The 17269-nt window shown below is 40.1% G+C and overlaps 3 protein-coding genes across 7 annotated transcripts; 1 reads left to right on the top strand and 2 right to left on the bottom strand.

Moving 5' to 3' along the window:
• Positions 1-309: 309 nt before the first annotated feature.
• Positions 310-7602, bottom strand: spata1 (spermatogenesis associated 1). 2 transcript variants are annotated; one of them, XM_079505290.1, is made up of 12 exons: positions 7362-7602; positions 6927-7033; positions 6651-6768; positions 6366-6419; positions 5242-5650; positions 4704-4848; positions 4560-4614; positions 4185-4302; positions 2516-2641; positions 1464-1645; positions 1241-1339; positions 310-601 (listed from the first exon to the last, which is right to left on the bottom strand). In XM_079505290.1, exons 1-12 carry the CDS (start codon positions 7419-7421, stop codon positions 422-424), a joined length of 1653 nt encoding a protein of 550 aa, XP_079361416.1. In that variant the 5' UTR covers positions 7422-7602; the 3' UTR covers positions 310-421. The 2 variants fall into 2 exon arrangements, with proteins under 2 accessions (XP_079361416.1, XP_079361417.1); XM_079505291.1 differs by lacking the exon at positions 7362-7602 and having other exon boundaries at positions 6370-6419; positions 6927-6949.
• A 198-nt stretch (positions 7603-7800) lies between these two features.
• LOC306926057 (guanine nucleotide-binding protein G(I)/G(S)/G(O) subunit gamma-5-like) lies at positions 7801-9343 on the top strand. 3 transcript variants are annotated; one of them, XM_079505295.1, is made up of 3 exons: positions 7801-8022; positions 8286-8449; positions 9157-9343. In XM_079505295.1, exons 1-2 carry the CDS (start codon positions 7945-7947, stop codon positions 8409-8411), a joined length of 204 nt encoding a protein of 67 aa, XP_079361421.1. In that variant the 5' UTR covers positions 7801-7944; the 3' UTR covers positions 8412-8449; positions 9157-9343. The 3 variants fall into 3 exon arrangements, with proteins under 3 accessions (XP_079361421.1, XP_079361420.1, XP_079361419.1); XM_079505294.1 differs by having other exon boundaries at positions 9105-9343; XM_079505293.1 differs by having other exon boundaries at positions 7814-8022; positions 9092-9343.
• A 59-nt stretch (positions 9344-9402) lies between these two features.
• On the bottom strand, positions 9403-17005 carry rpf1 (ribosome production factor 1 homolog). Of its 2 annotated transcripts, XR_013790363.1 has the most exons (10): positions 16706-17005; positions 16557-16613; positions 14672-14752; positions 13347-13442; positions 13066-13219; positions 12575-12657; positions 11900-12081; positions 10781-10907; positions 9687-9781; positions 9403-9594 (listed from the first exon to the last, which is right to left on the bottom strand). XR_013790363.1 is itself a non-coding variant. In XM_079505292.1 (9 exons), the coding sequence occupies exons 1-9, from the start codon at positions 17000-17002 to the stop codon at positions 9740-9742; spliced, it is 1119 nt and encodes a 372-aa protein (XP_079361418.1). In that variant the 5' UTR covers positions 17003-17005; the 3' UTR covers positions 9403-9739. The 2 variants fall into 2 exon arrangements, 1 of the variants encoding a protein (XP_079361418.1); XM_079505292.1 differs by having other exon boundaries at positions 9403-9781.
• Between the last annotated feature and the right edge of the window lie 264 nt (positions 17006-17269).

Genomic DNA, 17269 nt, shown 5'->3' with positions numbered 1-17269 from the left:
CCGTAAAATCTGAATCCCCACTGCCCACCCCTTTTTCCCCTCACTGTATATGTTTCTTTTCCCTTTTTACCTCCCTTATGATGAATTCCTGTTCTGTTCTTTGACTATATATAGAAGTGTCTATTTGTACGTCTCTAAATGTTTTGATGAATTGAACAAGGTGGACCCTCTTGTAAACAAGTGTAATGCTTAATTGGGTTGTCCACTCACAGTTAACAGTCTTTGTATTGAGTTTGTGCTTGTAATTCTGCAAACTGTCCAGTAGTACTGCCTGAAGCTCATAAACAACTATATCCCCTGGCCAAGCAGTGATTGCCTCTTGGCAACGAGTGGTATAAATTTGGTCTCATGTATGCGGGAGAATTCTGGGCAGGACATCAAAGTTATGGATTGTAGCTTTAATGAAAATAGACTTTCTAGATTAGAACATAGGCTTCTTTCCTGTGGGGTACCCTGAGTTAGGTGCTGGTGCTTTGAGCTTGCTTCGTGTGGTAGCCGCAAAGCTTGATGGGACCATGGGACCAGAATGAGATGACTGGCTCTTCTTCTGTGCCAACTCAGCCTTCAGGGCTCTCAGCTCTGTTGCAGCCTGTTTCCTCAGCTAAAGAGAGAGCTACATTCAATCCTACTATAAATGGTAACCAGAACGGTCGGCACCAATACCTACTCTGCACCATTTTTAATTTAACACATGCTCGCTGGTGCCAAGTGTTCTGAGAACACTCAGCACCAGCGAGGCGGAACACTTGGCCCAGCGAGACGGAACACTGGTGAGAACAGACTAAGTTAGGAACTAGTTAGGCAAGAAACTGTTAAAATGTGCTGTCTGAGGCAGACTTGAGCCATTGAGCGAGTGAGCCGTTAGGTGAGCGAGTGGCTGTGCCGAACGTTTCGAGGTCTGCATCAGCCAGCCGACAGCGGAGTTCGGATTACGTCCCGAAAGGGACAGAATCGTAAATCACCACCCATGAACGTTTGCCGTCTTGGGAGTGAGAATGTGTTGTATGCCCGGGGCAGAGTAGGTTCCTGTGCCCAGAAATACCTGATGCCGACCATTCCGTACAAACAAAAATCAAATATTTCAACATACAGTATAATCAGTAACAAATTAAGAAAAGTAAATATGATAGGTGGATTACTAGATAACAATGGTTTTCTAGTTAGTGCGGTCATACAAATATTGATCACACTTTGTTTCATATTGGTGCATATACAGTGTGTATATATATAATATTATTACCTTTATCTCTGTGACAAGTTTCATCTTGGCATCTTCCACCTTCCTCTTAAGGTTGTCAATCTCATGGCTCTCTGTCATAATCTGGATAATGAACTCATTCTGAAATACAGGATTACAGTTTTAGAACACAACTTTTGATTTTAAAGTAAGTTTAAACCATTTTGATATTAGATGAGGACAGATCAAGTACAGCTTTGTTTCAAACTAGCTCCAGTTACTAAACCTTCATGGAAGATCTCCCTTGGCGTTGGTGTCCTGGCCTGCCTCTGCCATCCCTGGCCTGAAGCTGGTGCAAGAGTTTATTGTAAAATGTCTCCAGTTCCTGGCGCATGTTTCTCAAGGTCTCTTCCAGTGGTACTGTAGCCTTCTTGGTTTCAAAATATTTCTTCTTCCAGCTATCCCGTGCTGAGAGATGAAAGGGAAGAAAAGAAAACATATATCAGCACAATTTACTTTTGTGTGACAGATTTTTGCAACGCAGTCCTTGCCATCACATAACACTGGCACACAAGTATAAATCAGGCGTAAGTTTGTCCTTATGGGACCCCTCACATACAGTGTTACGGTTCTGACCGTGATTGGGATGAGGAGTGCACTTTTGCGCTGAGGAGTGCACTTTTCTAGTTGTTTATGAGAATGGCCAATTATAACATGATTAACACATTATTAGAATTTCCAGGATTTAAAATGATCTGTTGCCCTGCAGAGCCTTTAAAGAACCAGTACACGTTTTAGTTCTGTAGTGAGAGCAGTGAGCAGGTAGAGGAAAAGCTAGAGGTAGAAATATGCCCTGGAAAGGAGATAAATTAAGGTTAGCCGCATTTCAGAGCAATGGAGAGTGTGGAAAAGTGTGATGTGTGATAGGAAAGTATCAGCAAGAATGAAAGGGAAGGTGTACAAGACTGTGGTGAGACCAGCTATGTTGTATGGTTTAGACTTTAGAGACAGTCACACTGAGGAAAAGACAGGAAACAGAGCTGGAGGTAGCAGAGACTAAAATGTTGAGGTTCTCTTGAGATGGTTTGGACACGTACAGAGGAGGGATAGTGAGTATATCAGTAGAAGGATGTTGAGGTTGGAACTGCCAGGCAGGAGGTCTAGAGGAAGACCAAAGAGATGATTTATTATGGATGTAGTGAAAGAGGACATGAAGTTAGTTGGCGTGAGAGAAGAGGAGGCAGAGGACAGGGTGAGATGGAGGCAGATGATTCGCTGTGACGACCCCTGAAGGGAAAAGCCGAAAGGAAAGGAAGACACATTTTAGTTTGATCCCACCTTGGTTTCTACGATGTCTGTTTTGCGCCAACAAGTCCTTCCCTTTTCTCAGCAGCTCTTGTCTGGTCCACTCAAGTTGCTTCCTCTCCTCTCTAACCAGCTTGATTTCCTCTATTAGTTCGTCTCCTACAGAGAGAGGAGGAAGTCAACCATGGCATGTACATTTCCACGTATGCCCCATATGCAATGTCGTACAATGAATAGCGCAAATAGCCAATCTACAAGCTCAAAACATATGGCAAGCCGTTTTAACATTTAATAGCTAGACTGGATGTGTATTCCAGATATCTGTAATTTAGTTCTTCCTAGTCAAAACTAATGTTTCAGATATCCACAATGACATTCCTCCTATCCAAAACTGTAATTTAAGATATCCACAATGACATTCTTCCTATCCAGAATTGCCATTTCAGATATCCATAACGCCATTCTTCCTAGGAGAAATGACATCACTTTTATGGCAAGCCATTTGAACTTTTAATAGAACCACCCTCCTGTCTGTAATATATGTTTTAGATATCCAAAACCACATTTATCCTAGTCAAAACTGCATTCTCACTAGTAATAATTGTAATTAAAGATATCCATAGTAACATTCTTACTAGTAGAAATTGTATTTCAAGATATCTAGAAGTCAGTTCTTCCTAGTAACAATTAACGTTTTGGATATCTACAATGACATTCCTCCTATCAACAACTGTCATTTCAGATATCCATAAACTCATTCTTCCTAGGAGGAATGACGTCACGTTTCCCATTCATGTGTATGGGGCTTTTAGTTTCAGATATCTGTAACTGCATTCTGGATATCTAGAATCAACATTCTATATCTACAATTGAATTATTACTAGGAGAAACTACTATTTCGGATATCTACAATGCAATTCTTACTAGGAGAAACTACCATTTCAGATATCCAAAATGACATTTGTACTAGTCATAATATGAATTGTGGATATCCATGATTAGATTTCTACTGGTCACAATGCATTTTTGGATATACAAAATGTAATTATGGATGTCTGGAATGTTTTCTTTTAATTTTGGATATCTGAAATGGTAGTTTCTCCTAGTAAGAATTGCATTGTAGATATCCGAAATAGTAGTTTCTCCTAGTAAGAATTCAATTGTAGATATCCAGAATGTTGATTCTAGATATCCAGAATGCCGTTACAGATATCTGAAACTAAAAGCCCCATACACATGAATGGGAAACGTGACGTCATTCCTCCTAGGAAGAATGAGGTTATGACAGTTGTTGATAGGAGGAATGTCTTTGTAGATATCCAAAACGTTAATTGTTACTAGGAAGAACTGAATTCTAGATATCTTGAAATACAATTTCTACTAGTAAGAATGTTACTATGGATATCTTTAATTACAATTATTATTAGTGAGAATGCAGTTTTGACTAGGAGAAATGTGGTTTTGGATATCTAAAACATATATTACAGACAGGAGCGTGGTTCGATTAAAAGTTAAAACGGCTTGCCATAAAAACATGCCGCATTGCGGGATCTGCTATTTTTTTGCTATTCTTGAAAATGTTTATCTATTTATTTTCACCTATAATGACATATCCAAAATAGGGAACCCAGATTGAAAGTGGTGAATGGAGAACAAGGAGACCTACTGTAATTTAGAGGATGTATTCAAGGCAGCATCTTACGGTTTGTCTGAAAGAAACTTGGAACAGTATTTTTGGGGGTGACTGGATCCAGAATAGACACTGAGGGTGGAGAAGTGTACTGATCAGGTCCAGCAGATACTACAGGATGCTCTACAACCTTGGAATGACAAGAAACACAACATAACAATTGTTTATTTTTGTCTAATACAAAGACCTCATCTGCTGAGTTAAGCCAATTGGATTTTGAATGGTGACAAAGACAAAAGATTTACACGGTTGGCAATGGTAATATACAACCAAATGACACTAGCTGCCCTTGAATAAACATATATCAACCTTATTTGGAATTTACCAATAGACAAGGCTGAAAGGTTTGAGACACTGTAACGTAATTATGTAAGGTTTATACTATACCATATTATTTGGTTGATTCCTTGTCATCTTCAATGTCTGTGCATCTTTTGATTTCCTAAGTAAAACATTATTACTATTATTATTAGAAGAGTCAGGGGAAATAATAATTTCTGCTGATTTCTACTGAAACCTGTTGTACAGTACCTGTCATGGGTAAGAGAAAATCCTGAGTCCAGTGACTCTGGTACACCAGAATCCCTGGCCGCTCTGTTTCGTCTATACCACTGTTTCTTCTTGTAAGTGGAGTCGCGTTTCACTTGTAACTCTTTCACCTGAGTTGATTCACGTTCTGACATTTGCAAAGGTGTAGATTTAGCATGAACAGTGTGGAATTCCAAAGCAAATATCCACAATTTGAAAAAATGTGACACCCATGCATATGACATGATTGCTACTAAATTAATTAACCACCTCAACAGTTAACAATTTTGACTGTAAGATCTTACAGAACTTAACCATTTACCTAGCAATGGAACTATTTAAAGAAAGTGACGCAGTGTTTTTGAAAGAAATGCTTTCAATGCTGATTATAATTGGTGGTGCTTTAAATACTTGATGACACAGAATGCTGAGAAAACATTTTGGGAGCATTGACTTCGACACACTTTGCACAGATGTGAAAACTGTCTGGTGAATACATTTTAACAAAGATTTAATGTGAAGGCATGACTATAACATTCACCTTTAGTCTGTGATACGAGCTGTTGTTTCTGGGAAACCCTTGGACAAGGCTCTTCCTCTGCCCAATTAAGTTTATGGGTGGAGAGGGGCTCCTCTTCGTTCTCTCCCTCCCCATCTGTGGAGCTATAATTCACCTCCTCCTCGTCCTCCTCTTCGTCCTCCTCCTCCCTCTGCTCCTCCTCCTCCTCCTCCTCATCAGGGCCAGGGGTAGGAGGTGTCTGCAGGGAACACTGGGGGATATGGGGAAACTTTACAGGCTCCTTTGTCCCTGTTGGCGGGCTGCACGTCTTGGGAGGGTAGTAGGCGTGGGGGTCTAAGGAGCAGCTGTGGGTGTCTGAGGTGAGCGACTGAGAGCAGAGACTACCATCGTTCTCCACCACGGGAAGCAAGTAGAGCTCTGGCTGTGGGGCCTTGCAGAGAGATCAGATGACACACACCATCAAACCATCAGCATTTGTTTTAATTCTGACAGTGTACAAATGGACCCTGGTCCCTACAAAGGTTATCAGTCAACTAAAACAACAAAAACTAGAATGGGGGGGGGGGGGGGAGGGGTGCTGTCCACTACTATCCGACTCTCCCACTGTCTAAAACATATTCTGTGTGCTCACAAAACTAATAATGATACAAAACTAACTAAAATCAGTACCTTTGATTGGTATTATGTATTTTTAACACTTTTTACAATGGTTCAAGTGAGGGTTACTATGCTGCAATAAGGTGCAAAAAGTTACATGTTTGTTCACAATCCAGTGTGTCAATCAAGTCATTTTTTCCAAGCAACATTATTTACAGCAGCTGGAATCTACTAACTATAATGTATATAAATGCATAGCAAAGATCTACTGTACTGTATATGCACACAAAAACAAGTGCAGTGTTTTCCCATACATACACAAAGAAACAAGTTAACCATACATTTATGCCTATATTACGTCCCTAGACATAACATGGTATAATAAAAAGCAAGACCCTACAAAGGAGGCGCGTAGGAGAATACTGAAAAAGACAAACCTCCCGCACACCATCTCCAAATGCCATTAAAGCCTTTAATTGCATTTGAAGAGTTTTTTCTTTTTCAATGTTGTATAATAATAATAAAAAACAGAAGCTAATATTACATACATACGGTGGAGCAAAGGTTTTCACTTTCAGATCTCTCTCCTGTTTGGTTTTGACCTGTAGAGATACATGCAATAGAGTAACAATGAAGTAAAATGAGATTAATTAATACTCTATTATGTACAGCACATCTAGCCTATATATCTTTCTTTTACAAAAGACGCACATATGCCATTACACCACTTTAGTCATAGCCTATCTTTATTTATTTATTTTTATTTTACATTGTTTGCTATGTAACTTAAACCAACAAGTTTGCAGCCACCCTGAATTGTCAGCTGGACTCACCACGACCAAACTCCGACCCACACATTTCAGGAAGGAGAATTTGTCAATGCTCTTTTCTGTCCCCAGAAGGTTTCCGAGGTCACTTCTCAGAGTTTTTAGGGTTATATCTGGGTATACCCTAATGAACCAGAAATATATTTTAGACATAATGCATAACAAAAACAGACAGCGATTGATTGATTGAAACAGACTTGTGTAAAACTGTGAATGTGACTTGACTATCTTGAATGGAAGCCTATAAAGTTTATAGTATAAACTAAATACTATTCTTCTCACCTGATGAAGCCGGCAGATATAAAGTTCTCTATGGCTTCAGCGGGCATCTTATTGAGCTTTACATTCCACTGGTCATCTGGCACACACAGCACATGGAGCTCTACAAACTGAACAATGGTGCGATTAAATAAAGTGGAAAAAATGCATGTAGCCTTGCCTATACCATGGACTTCTGATCTAGGCCCTTTAAAAAGAAAATCCCAAACACCCTAGACTTTATATAGCAGGTGTTTGTAAGCAACTTCTAGAAAATGTATACACTATACAGATAGGCCTCATGTTCAAAGAAACACAGGCCTATTTCTTTCAATAAATGTGTTTATATAATAGTACAAAATAGCATATGTCTTCAAATGCATGTTTAATTTAACCGTCATATTGTTGTTATGAAACAATTGGTATAGCAATATGTTATCTAAATTAACCTGACTATACCTTGGCACTTGTTGGTCTTCGTTCCGCGTTGTATCTCATAGATTCACAGGACAGTTCCATTCTCGGACAGTTGTTCAGTAGGAGTTAGAGGAGCCCATGCCCATCCCGTTAATCCGCTGGTGCTGCGCTGCTTGTCCCGGAGAGGAGTGGACTGCTAAGTAACAATCTGTGTAATCAAACACAGCCAGTGGAATGTTTTTTATTGGGAGTGCCAGCACTTGTTGCTCTGGTGCTGCTGCAGTGTGCTGCCGATGGTGACATTTGCTCCTAGTGTTTGCAATTCGTTCTATGCACTTTCCCCTGAATTAACAGCATGCTGTAAAAGTGGAAATGATCCTGGGGGAAGCCTTTATTTAGCAGTTAATTATACTTATGTGACGTCCCCATAATAGTCAGTGTTGCTCTTTTCTCTGTCTGTGCACGTCCACCACCAGGGGTCGCTGCTGTATTCTATATAAAAAAAGACTATCTACTACGCTCCCTTTCACAAGACCGGAAACACATTGAGGAAGGAGCAAAGGGAACATTTCCCCCACAACACAAGTTTTCTTTATCCACGCAAACTGTCCATTTGGTTTCAAGAATGTCAGGATCTAATACCATGGCAATGAAGAAAGTCGTCCAACAGTTACGTTTTGAAGCCAGCATAAACAGAGTAAAGGTAAGTTGGACCAAACGCAGCGTAGTTGGAAAGCAAAGGGCCGATGCTCTGAATGCGATTGTGAGTTCATTAATTATTTTCTACTCCATTATAGCTTATAATATAACGTCGTTTTCCTTTGCTGTGTAGGAATCAAAGACAATCCGGACACGCATCATACCAATGTGATATCTGTGGGCTGTGGCCAAAATAATTATTAGGCAACATCTGTTGTTTTTCGGTGAGGAACTGAAAATGTTGTTTTTCACTGTCCCTCACCACAGGTGTCCCAGGCCGCAGCCGACTTGCAACAGTTTTGTCTTCAGCACGCCCAGCAGGATCCTCTGCTCACTGGCATGACCTCCAGTACCAACCCCTTCAGAACACAGAAGCTCTGCTCCTTCCTATAGCTGGCCTGGCAAGTGGCAAAACACTATGCTTAATGCTTGTGAGTATATACAGTACACCCATTATTTCCTCTCCACAACACATTCACAACATCTTACACCCGTTAAGACCTGAGGACGATTCTACAAATACCTCACCTTTTCAAGATTTTTCAAAAATAGATTTACAAGCCTGCAGAGCAGCATGAAGTTAATACACTCCCAATCTTCCGCTGTAGTCTGAAAACCCACCTTTTCAGACTCCATGGCCCATAGCACTTACCCTACCCCCTTAGATAGCATTTCTGTAGACTTAGATATCATTTGATACAGACTTATAGCATGTTATGTAGACGGCACTATAATTGCATTGTATGTAGTCATAGCACATCATAGTAAATGTATAGCATAGTATATATGTATAGTTTCATTATATAGATATAACTGTTATGTTCTTAGCTTACGGTACGCATGGTTTATGATAAATGCTTTTATGTGATATATTCCCATGCTTTTTTGTTCTTGCTTAATGTAAATCGCTCTGGATTAAGAGTGTCTGCTAAATGCCTAAATTGTAATTGTAATACACACTGAGCTTATATCTACAGTTTTTGAATAGCCAACGTAAAAATTAAATTTGCTTTCCGGTTTAACATAGGTTATCATAATGAACTCTGAAGTTAATGTTTGTCCTTTTAATATAGCCCTTTCTTTTAGGAAAAATGCCATGACTAATTACTACCACAAAGTAATTGGGTCATTTGTGCAGGTTTGACTGAGGTGCCTTGTGGAATCTCTACAAATCCTGCAGTATGGACTGGAATAGTAAACGAGTGCTGGGGACACCAGACCAAACTAACTTTTGTTGTTTTTTTGATTACTTTTTTGACATGATCTCCAGGTGCTTGACACCAATGTCTTAACATTTTTGTTTAATTAAATCGCATACACTCATGTGCCTTTTGAATTGTAATGTTTCATGTCTGACTGAATAAATGAAGACTTCTGAAAAATTAATGTTATGTACACATTTATTATTGATAGCCTGTTTAAAGAAATCTACCTAGAGGTTGCACTCCAGCTTTAACAGCCCGATCAAAGCAATTCACTTCATACTAGCATAAACCAAGGATAATACATGTCCTGGTTGGATCAGAGTGGTGGCCTGTGGGGTACAGACATGTGAGTCTGGATCCACAATTATGATCTGAAAAACAATTTGAACGTGACATACATTACACAATTGCCCTGATCCCAATGATATTGTACAACATTTATAGGTGTTGGACAGCCCTTAACTTCTTGGTCAGCAGGGGTATGTGAGATTCTTGAGTGACGGACAGTGGCAACACTCAAAGGTGGAACTTCCTTCTGCAGGCATCCATTTCATGGCGCTGAAAAGGGGCAAAACAAAGTCAAGAAAGTTTATAAAGTGACAAATTGGCTGCAAATGTGACTTCAAGGCAATGATAATGTGACGAATTGAAAATTTCTGTTGGGTTACATATCTCAAGCAATTTATAATCTCTGCACGTTGATTTTTATACCATACTGAAGTGAATGGTATCCAAAGGTTTCCTTGAAAATAAACTATGCTTTGGGAAAGCGTATATTCTTTCTACGTCCGAGCATGGACATGGTAACGCCCCGCCTGCCTCTGATTGGCCTACCGACACTGCCCGTCTGCCGATGCAAGGCTACTCCGTGGTGGGAAATAGTACAAGAGAATGGCAACACGCGACGCTAATTTGTAACTTAAATTTTTGTAGAAGAGGCAAACTAATTTTGATTGAATAATTGAACACGTAGGCCTATGAACTATGATTTGATTTGGCTGTGTTCTAAATTAAAGTGTTAGTGTTGATTATCGTGTATTAAACTAATACTGTTATACTAAAAGATCAAGGGAAAAGATACTTTTTTTACAGTACAATGTTTAAAGTTTACACATGTATACAAATAAACAGGCCAACGGCATAAACAATATTAGTTTACCTCTTCTACAAAAATAAGTTGCTTTTGTGCGTGCCAAGCTGTCATTCTCTTGTAGCTATATCGTACTTAACTTGTATTTATTTCCCACCACAGAGTAACCTCGCGAGCAGACTATCCAGCATGTATATTCCACCTCGGAGACACCGGCTGTGTCGGTAGGCCAATCAGAGGCAGACGGGGCGTTACCATGTCTATGCTCGGACGTAGAAAGAATATACGCTCTGGGAAATGGTCCGGTACTGCCAATATGCCTTTGTTGCCGTTCTTGCAGCTCAGACGGCCGGTACAAATTATGCCTTTGAAGGTCAAACAGTTTGTTTCACTGTACCCTACAACTGGTGTGCTGGATTCAAATTCATCACAAGTCATCTTCTCTACACAATGCTTCTGACACTGACCTTGTGTACCCACTCATACTCTCCAAATTTGGAGTCAAAGGTGCCTTTCTGAAGGGATCGGAGTTTGAGGGTGAAGCGTGGCCCCAGCTCTTGAATGCCAACTCTCTTCTCATTCTTGAAGATGTACCTTTGGGGGAAAAAAGCAATACAATATTCAAATGACAATTAAGATTTGGGTGTGCACTGCAGCTGGGGTTTATCTATAAAATGTATGTTGGCTTTCGACTTAATGGTGATGAATTAGATTACACATTGCCCTGCATTTACTATAGTGAGCTGCAGTGTCTCAGCATAAGCACTGCCATGGGAGCCTAAAGGCCTATAGAGAGTATGCGAGTGACATCATCATCAAACCCGGAAGTTATGCAGGAATGCCTACTGAGTGGCAAAACTACTTTCTGGCATTGACAGCCCATACATCCAAAAAGAAAAGTCCTATCTGATTGCATTAAACAATGTTAAACTCTCTTTGCCACTCGATTTGCCATTCACTTTAAGCATGCGCATACCCTCTATTCATACTCCAGTTTTAGGTGATAAGGTGACCGACAACACCCAAACACCTGTTATTACCAACCACCGTTTCTGTGGTCACCTTACCACCTAAAACTGGAGTATGAAATTAATAGGCCTCAACTCGGGGAACAAAATGACCTAATTCCCACATGAGAATGCTTATCCAGAGGGGAATGGGCCATGGGATATATTAGGCTTCTAGACATCAGGCAGAGCTACTCTGTTGATTAGAGTAGCCCTGGTTTGACTGTCAGCCATTGTATTAAATGCCAAAAGATTAGAAAATATTAAGAATATGTAATATTATATGTAACTAAGTAGTTGAGCAACAAATACAATAGCTTTGCTGCACATCGGCACACGCATGCAAGTTGAGGATGTGTGGTTGTGACTCATTATTTAGGCGGCAGAGAAAATTCAATAGGCTTTTCTTATGGTCTTAAAACGGTCTAATGCTAATTGGCTTATTGTGTTTTAATCTTATTTAAATAAAATATCATACCATTTAAACACTGATACCCATACAAATAGACACATTACACCAACAAACATTACTTAAAATATATATTTTATTTTTGAGAAGATTTCAATGAGAATATTCACCTGTGGAATCTGAAGAAGATGAAATCTCGCTGGTTGTGGAAGGTGGCGACCTGCCGACCAACAAACTGAGGGTCATGTGGAAAGAGGGTGGCGAACAGACGACCTAGAGTGTGACCAAGGCGCGTGGTGAAGTTGTTCAGGATCACCTCTGGAGTGTGCTCTGTCGGCGACTTGCCACACCGCTACAGTAGAGTCAAGTACATAGTGGGATCATATTTCAAATAACTAACAAATCTCACAGCTCAACAATCATCAACACAAGGCTACTTTCACTGCAGGTACACAAATTACCAATTTCCAATCAAAAGTGCACTTTGTTTTTTTAAACATAACTTTCTTTTTTCTTAAAGTGCTGAACAGTAAATTAAAATAAAACAATACATAACATACAGTATTATAATTGCACACTGGTTACATTTAATCAAATTCACAGTCAAGAGAGACACAACTAAGGGCCCTATCTTGTGCGCCACCTTACCCTCCCTAAACTTACTAGCCACATTTTACTATTTTTTAAAAATCATTTTAAAATAGTTCAGCTAGTCGATCTGCATCGTCACATTGTGAGCTTGTAAACCTTTATTTTTTTTACTGTTTTTCAAAATAGTAAAATATGGCAAAGAAGTTTAGGGATAAGGGGTAAGGCAAGATAGGGCCCTTAATGTCTATTCTTACCTTCATCTCCTTGCGTAGCCGTGTATTGCTGACCTTGAAGTGTGCTGTAGGCCCATCGGGTAAGTGACAGAGAACCATACCATCTTTATGTAGTGGTGAAGGAATTAGCCGTCAGACATCTGAAATGTACATACTGTGAAAAAATACTTCTCATCCCAACCTGCTAGGATCCCTGAATTTCTTAAAAATAAATCCTTTCATTCTTCTCTGATTAATTGCCAAGCGTGTGGTCTAATCATGTGCTTGCCTTGTGGTCTTACCTGTTAAAGTACATGAGTGCTGTTAAAGCTATCAAAGCTTGTTTGTTTTCTCTCTAGATAAAGGCAAATTTACTTTTCATCGATTGCTCGACAAAAAGGATAAATAATCAACTCAGTTGAAAATACACATTGCAATGCAATCACCTAACAGTATGAATTAAGCCTCAGAATGAACTAAGCGCCTATAATTTAATATAAATGTATGAACAATGCAGCGTTTTAAAAGGATGCTGACAGCTTGACGATCTTGATTGATGACCAAGAGATATGTGAAGCCCCTGGATATGCACTGGGGAATGATTCTCTTCAGGGCCAAGCCTCTTCTGTAATACACATGGGAGTCTGGGATCACTGAGGACAGCTGTTCACAAAACCGAACCGTCCTCTGAAAGAAATAAGGCACAAAGCAGTAGATAAATCTATTAAATCTTGTTTTTGTTATGTACACACAATTTGTCAGAGGGCATGTTTGTATGATTCTGACCACGGAGCTATGGCTGCCATTCACTCACCCCTCTGGGTCTGTCCGATGTCGTTATGAGCACTTTTGGATTAGTTAGTCGGTTAAAGTAGGCAGAGAATTCATCAGTTCCCTCATCAAAGGCTATCTGTAATTGACAGCACACAATGACAAACAAATTATCCATATTGAAGCATCTCGAAGCAGTCTACCACAGTGCTTTACGCTTCAGTATCGGCGATGGCTTTTACACTCATCATCACTGTATTTTATATGAAAAACTGGGCTGGCCTTCTCTCACCAATCGTAGAGAACAACATTATGTTTTATTTATTTATAAGGCCTTCTTTGACAAGCTCCCATTGTATTTATCTTCGTTTTTGGTATTGGTACTCTAAACATCGGGACATAGGTTAGGACATAGGGAGGGACATAGGGACATTGCTGTTCCTTGGAGTGGTTGCACCACTCAAAAACTACGGTATATCCAACGCACATACATTACACTTGACACTCCACGAAAAACGGTGAACAAGGAAAGACTGCCTTCATCTTTTATGCCCCAGAAAAATGGAATAAACTCCAGAACTCTCTAAAACTCGATAAACTGGTCTCTATAGAGACATTTAGGTTGCATTGTACAAGAACTGTTCCTGCTTTGTGTATTTCCATTGATATTTTGTAAATATAATGTTCACTATATTGCACTTTAATAAAAACTGTGATGTTGTTTTTCGGTATGTTGCGATTGAACATGTATACTCGGGGTGTCCTTGCAAAAGAGAACATGGTCTTCCCTGATTAAATAAAGGTCAATAAAATACAATAAATTCAACACAATAAAAATGAAAAAACAATAATAACTTGGATGAATTTGAAAACACAAAAGAAAATTGTGTAGAATTCACGTTTTGGCCAATCTGAAGATTTTAGTTTTCTCTGATGTGTGGATTGATTTATTGGCATGTGCACCACAACCGACAGGCAGCATTCATGACAACTTTCAAGTTGCATAACTGCAACTTCTTGCAATTTGCAGTAATCAACAGAATCAACACAGATTAACCCATTTTTAGACCTGAGGCCGATCTTAAAAACAGACCGTCCTAAACCTAACCTAAGGTTTATGAAAACCTTAAAATTCTTATTCAAAACAATTGTAAAAAATAAATTATGTTGGTACATGTATAGCAATAACTAATGAGACAGAGCCGGATTCAAAGGTAAAACAATGTGTAGGTTGCAACGGGTCTAAATGGGTTAAATTGCTTTCCGATTCATATTGCAGAACGACAAAACATTGTGTGGCACTGTGGCATATGGGACACAATTATGAAACGTCTCTGCTGAGCGAGCAGAAACCGACCAATCTCCTACCTCTTCATCTGCTGGATCAACTGTGGTCTCGTCATACACCCTCTGGTTTTCTATCGTCTTTGGGACTTCTTTTGGCGGTGCCTGTGATTTGGAAAGTTTGATGCATTGACAGTGACGTTACAGACCATATTTAGTTATCATTAATTCACACACACACAGTGTAAACAGACCTTTGAAATATATTCCACACTGTTCGTTCAAAATGTACAAAATTAGCCTGAAACTTTATATTTGAAAATATATTATGGATTTCACCATAACAGAATACAAAAAAAAACGAGGGTGAGATGGATTATGGGCGACGGTACCCGGTAACCGTTACCCTTGTACACTACCATCGGATCCAGTTCTGACCCACACCACTCTTTGTTTGGATGTATGGGCTGCCTGTCAAGCCCAGAAATATTTTTCTCAGTAGGCGTTCCCACATAACTTCCGGGTATGGTGATGTCACGCGCATATCTCGGTTAAATACATTCAAGCTTTGCCAATTATAGAGTTTTTAAATTGTATTGATATTTTTTTCATTTCACAGTATGCAGAATGGGTACATTTCTAACGAAAGCACAAGTCAATACAAAAACTGTTACTTTGTGGACGATCCATTATTATTTACAACAGGGTCCACCATTTTTATCTTTAAAATAACATTAAAATTCAAGTATATTCAGGAATTTCACATGTTGACCTATGTTACAAATATATAGGGACTCACACATAGCCATGGTTCACATGACCCTAGCACTGCAGACCCTAACAGGAGCCCTCGTACAAGGTTTCTTCGACTATGCTTGCACCTCTTGGTACCACAGCACCTCAAAGGCCCTTAAAACAAGGCTCTAGGCTTCCCAAAACAAACTGGTCAGGCTACTACTTGGCCTCACTCCCCAAACCCACCTCACCCCTGCCCACTTTGACAGACTGGAATGGCTTAGGGTTGACAATAGCTCCTTTCGGAACCCTACGTTAAAGTTTCTGACATTTTGATGACTTTACGTAGGGTTCCTTATCATCGACTTCAAGCGACATGGGATGCAATCTGATTTACCCTGACTTACCCCTGTGCTGCGGTGTGGGTGTCACGCTGACATATTCCAAAAGAAGCATATGAACGCTATAGGAGACAACGAACCTTCTGACCCCCCCCCCGCGAACGGCTCAGAAGCCGTTAAGTATTTTTAATGTTTGTACGACCGTTTTGGCAGCTCTGAAATTCTCTCTTGTTGACATCCCATTGTACCGCCTCCAGCATCTCGGTTGGCTAGCTGCGCCTCCCTACGCGCCTCGTAGGCGCAGCTAGCCAACCGAGATGTCAACAAGGAGGGACCGAAGAGAGAATTTCAGAGCTGCCAAAACGGTCGTACAAACATAAAAAATACTTAACGGCTTCTGAGCCGTTCGCGGGGGGGGGTCAGAAGGTTCGTTGTCTCCTATAGCGTTCATATGCTTCTTTTGGAATATGTCAGCGTGACACCCACACCGCAGCACAGGGGTAAATCAGGGTAAATCAGATTGCATCCCATGTAGCTTGAAGCCGGTGATACCGGACCCTACGGGTTAGGGGTCCAAAGGAGCTCAACCCGGGGGGTCCGGAGACGGGCTAGGTTGACAACAGAGTACAGCATCTTGCAATGGGTCTGGTCCACAAGATTCGATACACCACCAAGATACCCATGTACCTGTCTAAATACTTCCTTAATGTTAACGAAGTCCACACCCACAATACCAGTGGACAACCCAATTAAGCATTACACTTGTTTACAAGAGGGTCCACCTTGTTCAATTCATCAAAACATTTAGAGACGTACAAATAGACACTTCTATATATAGTCAAAGAACAGAACAGGAATTCATCATAAGGGAGGTAAAAAGGGTAAATCATTACCTTGTCACCCAAAGCAGCCCTTTCTTTTTTCATTTTCTTCTTCAACTGCAACCTTACCTGAAAGAAAATAATAGAAAACGCTTATTAAGCAGCTCGTGAAGGTTGTATATTTAATTTTCATTTTGTGTATATTCGTGCATTGCTTTTACCCTTCGTTTGTCCTGCTTTAGCTTCATAAACAGGAGGTGTCTGCGTTGTTTATTCTTTATGTCACTCATGCCATAAGCGGGTGGAAACGCGATCAATGGAACATCTCCGTCAACTGCTTTATCATCACCGACCTTAACATCGACCTTTTTATAAGAAATTGCCTCCTTTTTTGGCTTTGGCTTTGGCTTTTTCATTTTCTTATTCTTTCCTTTATTCTGCTTTGTGGGGACCATGGTGGGGACCTCTGTGATGTCCATGTTGTCAGGCTGTGTTTTTGCTTCACGTGTTCCCTGCATAGATGTGTTGTGTTCGCGGAAGCACTTCCTCTGTCGAAGGGTTATAGCAACATTGCTCGCGCCTATTCGACGCTTGCCACCTAGCGACACGGAGGAGAAAGTTTAAAGTTTAACAAACTGAAATTCACATCTAATCTCCAATCTCATTGTTTCAACATCACCACTGTCAAAAGATATTTGGTTGATGCAATCATTTTGTTTAAATTTAATTTTCAATCATCATCAGTCAGAGGCATTGGAGTTGGACTCGCACACTGCCAGGTCCAT

The sequence above is a fragment of the Electrona antarctica genome (genome assembly GCF_951216825.1).
Source record: "Electrona antarctica genome assembly, chromosome: 7".
NCBI classification, from domain to species: Eukaryota; Metazoa; Chordata; class Actinopteri; order Myctophiformes; family Myctophidae; genus Electrona; species Electrona antarctica.
Note: the sequence above shows the minus strand (reverse complement) of the source record. Positions and strands in the feature narration are given on the sequence as shown.